The sequence below is a fragment of the Rhipicephalus sanguineus genome, chromosome 1, assembly GCF_013339695.2.
Source record: "Rhipicephalus sanguineus isolate Rsan-2018 chromosome 1, BIME_Rsan_1.4, whole genome shotgun sequence".
In the NCBI taxonomy this organism is placed as follows: Eukaryota; Metazoa; Arthropoda; class Arachnida; order Ixodida; family Ixodidae; genus Rhipicephalus; species Rhipicephalus sanguineus.
In genome coordinates this window covers 218,754,044-218,763,965 of record NC_051176.1, presented here as the reverse complement: position 1 = coordinate 218,763,965, position 9,922 = coordinate 218,754,044, and the positions used below count along the sequence as shown (strand labels likewise).

At 47.0% G+C, this 9,922-nt stretch overlaps 1 protein-coding gene across 1 annotated transcript; it reads right to left on the bottom strand.

The window, feature by feature from the left end:
* Positions 1 to 6,403: 6,403 nt before the first annotated feature.
* On the bottom strand, positions 6,404 to 8,329 carry LOC119372125 (alpha-(1,3)-fucosyltransferase C-like). Its single transcript, XM_037642592.2, has 2 exons — positions 8,198 to 8,329; positions 6,404 to 7,966 (listed from the first exon to the last, which is right to left on the bottom strand). The coding sequence occupies exon 2, from the start codon at positions 7,890 to 7,892 to the stop codon at positions 6,516 to 6,518; it is 1,377 nt and encodes a 458-aa protein (XP_037498520.1). The 5' UTR covers positions 7,893 to 7,966; positions 8,198 to 8,329; the 3' UTR covers positions 6,404 to 6,515.
* Positions 8,330 to 9,922: the final 1,593 nt, after the last annotated feature.

The window sequence follows — 9,922 nt, the reverse complement described above, 5'->3', positions numbered from 1 at the left end:
GTAATGTATTCCTCGGGTAGCTGCGGGAAAGCAACGAAATGACGGAAGGAATCCTCGCTGCTCCGTCGTAGCGAAAGAATCTCGTTATTACTTGTTTCCTTTCTGTTCGTAGAATATTATCTAGGTCGTTAGTGATGTTTCCCCGAAAGAGGACCGACGTATACATGGACGCCGTTTGAGAGGAAATTGGCGTCGTGCACTTCCTATTTTCGAGCACTGTGTTTAGGACTTGTCGTCGTCGTCTATGAGAACGAGCACTGCCGTTCGTATTACAATTATTTCCGTGTTCTCGTAATGCCTCCAGGCGTGGCTGCTTAGTGACGGCCTTCCCGCCAACCAACAGGCAACGGTTAGGTGAAAAAAGAAAAAAAGCCTATGCATTTATACGCTGCGCGTATATATCGGAATTAGCAACGTACAAGATACGCACATCCGTTTTCTTATTATCTTGTTTCTTTTTTGCCCGCTCGAGGAAGGAAAAGACGAGCGCGGTGGAACCCCGCAGTAATAAACCGCTTTAGATCGAGCTAAATGTTTGCTATATCGGGAACTTCAGTATACAGGTGCGTGTGATTCTGACACGTTATGCCGGCTAACAATATTCGCCTCAGTCGTGAACTTAGTAAATAAATCCCATTCGTGAAACAGCGTTAACGTGGCAACATCGGTCGAATATTTTTTGCAGAGCCACTGATTAAATTTTGGAGAGAGATGAGCGCGCGTGAGGGCAACGCGCAGGCATTGTTCGTGGTCGCCTTAAAGGGCGAGGCCCAATGTCGTGCAACAGGTAACTGCATGATAAAACGTCTAAAAAATCAGAAGGAATGAATAAAGACTTCTCGGAAACGTTTTTCTAACGCAGAAAATTTAGTCGCGCGCAACTATTACGAATGCTTCAGCAGCATTACTAAACGCATGGCACTGAGATCGGATTATCAAGTGCAAACAGCTCTAATCATTTTTGTCAGCGTTTTCTTTCAGTACACCTCTTGGCTCTAGTGGTTATGGGGCTCGACTGCTGACCCTAAGATCGCATTTCGATGGAGGCGAGATGTTGGAAGGCCCGTGTACTTAGATTTGGGTGCACGTTAAAGAACCCCAGAAGAACCCCAACCTGAGAATACATTTCAGTTTGAAGTTAGCGCTCGTCTCGTGTTTATGTTGCTTCCTTGTGTCCCCGTAATTTTCGCGCTACATGCTCTACGAAGAACCCCAGTTGGTCGAAATTTCTGGAGCCCTCCACCACGACGTCTGTCATAATCATATCGCGGTTTTGAGACGTAAAACCCCAACAGTTATTATTATTATTATTATTATTATTATTATTATTATTATTATTATTATTATTATTATTATTATTATTATTATTATTATTATTATTATTATTATTATTATTATTATTATTATTATTATTATTATATCTTTTGGCCTTTTCCAGTAAATGCAACGGAAAATCGTCGAACGCGAGGCTAATTTGTCTCGTTTTATATCCTTCAATCGAACGCGTAGTGCGGTATTGCGCGCGTGTGAACGAAGCTATAGTGGTCGTGGCCGCACCTCTACCTAAAATAAATGTCACGTTACGTATGCAATCACGACAAGCTCCATATCTCACCGCGTCAGTCTAGATTTGCAGTGCTTGAAATTGCATGGAAACAGGGGCGGAATTCAGAAAGATTTTGATCACGAGCATATATATCATGACTCACATTTTGCAAATCCGTCGCTTTATCGTTTCGTTTGTTGGTTACGCATTTCGATGGGGGCGAAGTGCAAGAACACTCTTGTACAAAGACTTAGACTTGCACGTTTAAGAACCCGGGAAAGCCAAATTAATCCCTAGTCCCCGACCTATATGGCGTGTCACATATGTCTTGCGAATGGGACAGCAGAAGCGGTTCGGATGAAGACACACAGGACAGGAAAGGTGCTCATATCATGATTCCGGCTCGTAAAACCACAGAAGTTGACAACTCCAGTGGCTCTTAAAACCACTACGCTGTTTTTTCTCGTTTATTGTCCTTATGAAAATAATGCAATCTCAGTATGTTCAACGACATCGCACGTTTTTTATTGCGTCACACGTTGATGCGGTAATTTTTCACCCATCGGTTGTTTTTTTTCCCTGCTATTCCGATTAGCGTCGAAACGCTGCAGAAGTGTTGAACGGGAAACGATCATCGCTGTACGCCTTCGAAAAAAATCCGCACGGCGCACCTGGAAAGTGCAAATGCTCTTAATTCAGCTATCTTTTTTTTTTTTTTGAAATTGGTAGATTGTTGTCATGTGTGGTATAACGTGTGACGTTGCGTTTGTGCGCTTAAAAAGAATAACATCTTAATAGAGCAAAAACTGGGGTAGTTATGTTACACTAGGCACGATGGTAAGAAGCGCGACAAAACGCAGTAGCGCGTTGTGTGTGTTCTTTCTATGCTATGGTTTCTTCTTTCGTCGTGCTTCTCACCACCAGGCCAAGAATTACATATTAAAATTATGATTCTAGGCATATTATGGGAATTTGGTTCGGGAGCTATATAGGTATGCTCGACCTTGGAAATTTCACACGCGACGCTCCATTTGGATGTAAGCGTCTCTTTCAAGTTAGCACGTGGTCGGAACTGCAGTACTGAAACGTTGTCACCTCCTCAGGCCAGTACATATTGGGACCATGGGGCTGCCCATCACAGTTCCGAAAGGCAATGAAAGCGCTGTTGCGTTTTCTCAAGGACACCGGACTGATTCGCCGTTTGTGATGTCAAACGCGGAACTCTTACGTCGGCTGAAAGAGTGACTTTTCTCTCCTCCTCCTCTCTAACTTTCCTTCCCCCTTTCCCTCTTCCCCAGTGCAGGGTAGCCTACCGGGCTCAGCCCTGGTTAACCTCCCCGCCTTTCTTTTATTCTTATTCTCTCTCTCCTAATATCTTGAGTCCTTCGCATTCTCGCACCAGATAGAGAAAATTTCAAAGAGGAGGGAAAAGATAGGGAGGTCAACTCGACGAGCGTGTGGTTTGCTACCCTACAGTGGGGCTAAGCGAATGGGGAATAGAACGAGAAAAAGAGGGAAAGGTTGAGCCAAGCACGCGCAGAGGTTACCACAGCTATTTAGCTGGCCATAATCTGCGTGCAGTCATTATTTAGCTGCATTTGTGGTCATAATCTTTACTTATTGGCATGCTGAACGTATTTTAACGTGAGCAAGCGTACAACAAAATATCCCACGCTTATTCAGAATAGACCTATATATTTTGCATTTATGGTGACAATGTGCTCTTGTATTTTTCAGCACCACTACTGCGGCAGTTTGCATAGTCATTTGGCTCAGCTTGAGATATACCAGGCTTCCCAGTGTTTTCTTCGTTGGCCGGTCGCCAAACTTATGCAATGTTAGGAAGTAGGGGGGTCCCTCTGGTGCACAGCTAGAGATACGGGTCGTTGTATCCTACGGCTGCCACCACTGTTAGGAATGGGGGTTGCGTGTCGTTGTTAGCCGGGAGGCTGGCGAGCCGATGTAGCCGAAGATCGGACTCTCGCTTAAGAACAGAGCAAGGAGGCAAACGTTTACAAAACAGAAACAATGTTTATAGCAGGTATAGCAGGTTATAGCAGTACACAGCCTGCCAGCACGACCAAGATGGCTGGGGCGACTTCCTAACAACGGACCGGCCCGGCCTTAAATCAGGTATCAGTCCATTGTGACGTGCCCTCTCCAGGCAGGTGCTGACTCCTCTCCACGTTGCCTGATCGCAAGCGCTCTGGCACACAGCACGCAGGTGCTGACTCCTCTTCACGTTGCCTGATCTCAGATGCTCTGGCACACAGCACACAGGTGCTGACTCCTCTCCACGTTACCTGGTCACAGATGATCTGGCACAACAGAACGCAGGCGCTGACTCCTCTCCACGTCGCCTGATCGCAGATGCTCTGGCACAACAGCACGTAGGTGCTGACTCCTCTCCACGTCGCCTGATCGCAGATGCTCTGGCACAACAGCACGCAGGAGCTGACTCCTCTCCACGTTGCCTGATTGCAGATTCTCTGGCCCAACAGCAAGCACGACGAACACTCTGCTTATTCAAGCACCATGAAAGCCGGCTGTTTTCAGCAGACAATGGGAGAAGTCCATTGTTAAGGCCAGTATAACTCATAGGTCATTTTTCGCGACTTTAAATTAAGAAATAAATATTTAAATCCGCCTCTCACGAAAAAACAGGGTTCGTTTGAGTCAATGCGAAGGACAATTTTTCCATCAGTGGAGTCATCTCGTTTCATGTTCTGGGCAGTTGTCGGTCCCCTTAAGTAGGCAATTTGACAGGCTTGGGGAGTCGCGCTACCGGGCTACTGCTTTGGCTCGCCTTTGTGAAACAATACTCGGAAACTTCAAAATCTGAGCAAGAAGGTTCAGTTCGTGATGAATGGGCTCCTGACAAGCCGCTCGTTAGCATTTCTTTTTTCTTTTTTTTCTACAGTGTTTAGCCCAGCCGCAAGAAGGTTGACAAGAGGTATGGTGTGTTTCGGCCAAGATTAGGTTAAATAGAATATGTTGAAAGGAAGGTAGAATAAACTGCGCAGACGTGGCGTGAATGTAAAGTCAAGCATATGGACAAGTTATCTGAGTGCGGTAAGGGTGTCGTATATCAAGTGTCCCTCTCTTCTGGGGAAGGTCAGACTGCCCGTTGTCTTAAAGACCACCTGAAAGACCAGACCTTATCATTGAAAGGACAGCTCTGTTCAAGCTTGCACTTTCGCTGCCGCGATTGCAGGTGTTCTCCACTCTTGCCAGATGCTGAGGTGCTTACACGTCATAAGGACCGAAGAGCACGAGAGCTGGCTGAGGCGTTAATTTTGAAAGCAGGTGATAACTACGTGGCAAAGCCTTCACTTACGTTACACAAGGCCGAGATGTGTTACCTTAATGCGAGCATCTGCGCCTCTCTTTGTGAACACTAGATTCTGACCACGTGTGTATGTGTGTGCACACACACACACACACACACACACACATATATATATATATATATATATATATATATATATATATATATATATATATATATATATATATATATATATATATATATATATATATTGTTTCAGCTACCTTGCGCCAACTATTCTAAAGAAAAGCTGGAAAAAGGTTGATCAGGGCAGCTATCTTCGCATAGATGAAATAATCCGACGCAGCTGAACAAAAGTTTTAACACATTATTGAATATTTTTTGTTGAGGTTACTGTTTTAAAGGTTGATTAAGCGATTTTTGTTAATTACCCAACTTGGCGGATTGACAGTTATCTTAGCATGTTTGAAATATTCTGATTCAGACGTTTCAGAACAAGTGCTATACAACGTTTGCATTGAAGATTTTTTGCTAGAGTTAATCATTAAAACTAACTGAACAACTTTAATTAACCAGCTTGGTGGATTCGAAAAATATCCTGACGTGCTGCATAAGGCTCAGAACAATACTGGGTCAATTCGACACGCGTAGCCTACGTTTTTTTTAATACTAGGTCATGTTCTGAAACGCCCTGCATACCCAATAACACCCAATAAAAGCCCCAGTTGCTGTGCGTCTGTTCTCTCGCCTTCTCCGCCTCGTCTCACGTAATTTTCGCGTTGATTTCTTTTGTCATGAATTAACAACACGTCCAACAGTCTATTCGAAAAATAACAGCAATGCCGTAAATCTGCTGCACTTTCGCACCGACGTCCGCGCTCTAACGCGGTGCTTTCGATGCACGGACGCCGCCTTTGTACCGATGGTTGTGGGCCTCCCTCCCAAGTACTGACCTCTGTCTGCATGCGCCGCCCCACCAATGTCCTTTTCGTCTTGCCCGTTGCAGAGGCTTCGATCAGTCGCGATTGCCCGTGAAGGCATCTCGCTGCCACTGGGAAAAAGCAAAGGTAACGCGTCTTCGAGCGTGTATTTCCATGAATGTTTTGTTAGATTTTATCTTGGATTGAGCAGAGTTTGAGCTCGCATGCGAGCTACATCGAACCAGGAATTGTCGGTGGAAAGCACCTACGCTGCCTAAATGACAACGTTCGATCGCGTTAGGCGGGCGTGTCGATGAATGTGCCCGCAGTGTGCCGTCAATTTCAAATGGGGGCAGTTGAATTAAAGCTTGAGGAGAAATACATGGTCAGTTGAATTGCACGCGAGAAGTACCAGAAATGGTCATGTAATATGAATATGAAATGCCAAGTAGAGCATCGAAATAGAGTACTGATCAAGCATCTATGTATGGATCTAATCAGTCAGGCTAGAACTAGAGTGGCGATGTTAGTTGCAGATGCTAGACAGGAAGAAGCTGCGCCAAGACTGGCGACGAAATAATGCTGCAAAGAGATGGCTGGGCGATGCATTACTTCGCAGCGCTGTTCTAGTAGAAAGGAAATTGCGGCGAGTGGGTACAGAAGTAGTTTATTTCCACAGTGAATAAGAACTACGGCGAAAGAGGTCTAATTATATAACATATGAAAGGACTGCGCAAAAATTGCAACACAGTTTGCACCCTTACAATATATCGTCGTGGTCATGTCCTAAGTCTTCGTTGACTTCAAGTGGAAGAGGCATTTGAGTTGAGATTGTAGTCGACGCTAAGGTTGTAGTTGACGTATTTGGATGCCGTGCTTTCGGAGGTCTAATGACTCGGCCCGGGATGTCCGCGTGTTCAGCGGGCACGAAGTATATTCCGTACGGGGTAAGCTTCGTGTTAATGATGGGACCGCCCGGGCTTGGAATGACGTAATCGCACTCTGGACGCCGTCGCCACCAGGACAAGATGTCGGTAGTGGCAGAGGAGCCCGCGGCACTTGCGTACAGAGCGTCGCAGAGCGCGCACATTGGGTGTTCCTGAAACTGGTATAGCTTCTCTTTCCATGCAAAGTACGACAGATACGTGTCCACGTCGTCACGCATAACGTTGAGCTTGTCGACGATATCAAATGCGGTCGGCTCCTGCGAAGTGTCGTAGACGGACCCCTGGGGCACACTATCGCCGAGGGCTGTCTTGCCAAAGTAGATGGGAACGATGTTGTACTTGAAGGCGGCGGATATCATCTCCATCGGGTGATGGAAACAGGGAGAGGTCTCGAGAACGAATACAAAGTAGAAGTCCTTCGCCGCCATCTGCACACAGTCATCAATGGAATTGCACAGCGGGCGACCACAATCGGAAAACATGAAAACGTCGAACGTTTGGTTGACGTGTGCCATGAAATTTTCAGAGCTTCTGGGCAGAGGATGGTAGCGGATGCTTTCAACGTTATGGCGCAGCGGCTCTTCGCACGTGCTCACAAACCAGGCAACGCTTTTAGTTTTCGCATCGATGGCCTCGAGAAGAAATTCGCGAGGCATTGGAATAAAATGTGAGCGCTTCTGCCACTTGACGTAGGGAACGACGACGTCCGCATCGTCTCTGTGGGACATTGTCCAGTTAAACATTCCAGAAACTAGCGTTAAAGCCAACGACGAGTTTGTAGGTTCTCCTGCTAGGGTGGAGTACACCCACCGCTGTTCCTGGTGCCGGCGCCTCGGCAGCTTGTAAGGGTCCAAGCGAGACGCTTCGACAACGATAGCGTCACTGACAACGTGGTAAATAGGGTCCTTTGTAATGTAGCAATGCTTTTTAGTTGTGTTGAACTCGCCACATTCCATCATAAGTCGATCTTGCACTCGCGGACAACGGTCCCCGTCCACTGGATTCCAGAGGAAGATGCGGGGAAACGCATAACCCACGCTGGGAGGGCGTTGTCGCCAGGGATACCAGTAGCTGAGGGGCTGCGTGGTGGTGTGCGGAACGTAGATCATGTACAGGGTCCCCAATGTCAGCAGCACTACAGGTACAGCGACGGCGACGACCCAGAAGCACTTCGACGTCGCACATGGCATTGTTGCGGCGTCCTCTGCTGTTCCGGTTTCGCTGGAGGATGTCTGGCCTTTCCTGGGCGTGGCTCTTCAGGAGGCTGCATGAGACAGAATGCAATGAGGAACGCAAGTTTCACAGGTAAAGTTCACCCCCTCCCGAAAGCGGCTGTCTGCTGACACAAGACAGTGGAACCACGTCGTCGCGTGAGGGTTTACCACGATAAAAAAAAATTAATAAATAAGATGTAGTCAACTGTTCATTCGAATGCTACGCTTGAAAGGATACCGCAGGCAAAGAATAGTTACGCGAATCACTCTAGACAACGTACTTAGCTCCGTCGATGCCGGAATTCAACCACCTTGACAAAACGCCAAACAGGTCCGAAGTGCCTAGCCTGGAGTATGCGTCTGTGCAGAGGCTTGCGTTTGCGAAGGTCATTTATTGATTTTGCGGCTTACGTAACATGACACGTGTCCTCCCCTCCCCCTGTTTTTGCTGTTAAAACCTATAAATAACACAAGGGGTCGCTTCTGCCTAACATTCATGTAGCAGAAAGTCGCTTCCACCTCTCCACCCTCTCCCACGAATGACGAGCCTGTGGCCGCAACATTCGAGCAGGTGGATGACACTATTGGCTAATTTCGTTTTTTCAAGCAGCTCCTCGTTAAGCATGCGAATAAGAACAAAAATGCGATAAATCTGCCGTAGAGTCTGCGCATGTTGGAAATAAAGTTAACATCCCATATATGTGTGAAAATAACGAAGTATGCTTCTGATTATTTTTTCATTAGGCCATTTTTTGTTACACTTGATTGCTTTGTACATCGCGCCAGCAGGCGGAACTCTTCGATGTGATCGCTTTCTCGGTGATTTCGGCCAACCTGCCGGCTTATCTCGGCGGCATCGACGGGCGGTTCTGTCTTGGTTCTACTAGCACAGCTGCTGTCGCCCTCACCACCGTTTGTTTCTGCCGGCTGTTTCTACTGCTCGGTTTGTGTGCCTGCCCATCTTCCAGAGTTTTGTTCTCCTCGAGCGTCGGCCACAACTTGCGCTGCACTGCTGATAGACTGCAAAAGGAGCTTTATGGTTCACAAGCAAGGGAAAATGCAGCTAGGCCTAAGTTTGCTTGTGTGCGCGCGTGGTAAGCAAGATAACTTTTGCAGGGTTCGTTTTCGTCCCGTGTACGCCCTTGCCGGCCCTAGCGCTACTCACTTAGTTCCAGTTGTCGAAAGTCACTTAGTGGTCTGTGTCCTCTGTTGCAAGCTCGGTGGAATGAGTCAACGGTGCGAACACGTCGTCGTGTTCATGAAGAAGATTAATCAGCAGTCAGAGAAAAAAAAAAGTAGCAGCATATCACCACATCTCGTAACTGCGTTCGTGAAACTTGAGAACTACGTGGTCTGTGCCTACTTATTTTATTCTTATATGAGAAGTTATATTTCCCCCCCCCTTTTTTTATTGATTCAATGTTGATCACGCGTTCAGCACCAGCTATGTAATTCATGGCGCTTGAGCTTAACCGCGCATGGAAACCGTCTGGAGCAGGGGCGTAGCCACGTTAGGGCACACCGGGCCCGTGCCCCCCCCCCCCCCCCCCCCGAAATTTTTTTTTTTGCTATAGCATACAGAGCAGAAAATGACACTAGACCACATCTGCCTGCTCGTCCCCACTATAGATCAAGGAGGTGCCCCCCCCCCGAAAAAAATTTCTGCCTACGCTCCTGGTCTGGAGCGTAAACCCACTTAGCAGTGCAGTTAGCAACACATTCATAGTCTGTTGGCTGTGCATGATATGACCGCTGGTGTGTAGGAAGCTCGAGCAGCCAGTTGTGGTACACGCGGGCGAATCCTGGTAATTGCTGCTTCAATACAAACAGCGTGCCCAGATGTATGTTCAGCAACGTGGATATGAAAGACTTAGCCATGCTGATTTGCTCTAGTGGCGACGCTTGACACGCAGCACCTTCGTTTTGCTGAAACTGGCCGTTCACGTGCTCTGTAACACAGAATAATGAATGGGCTATGAGTACGTAGTATCCTTTACCTAGAACCT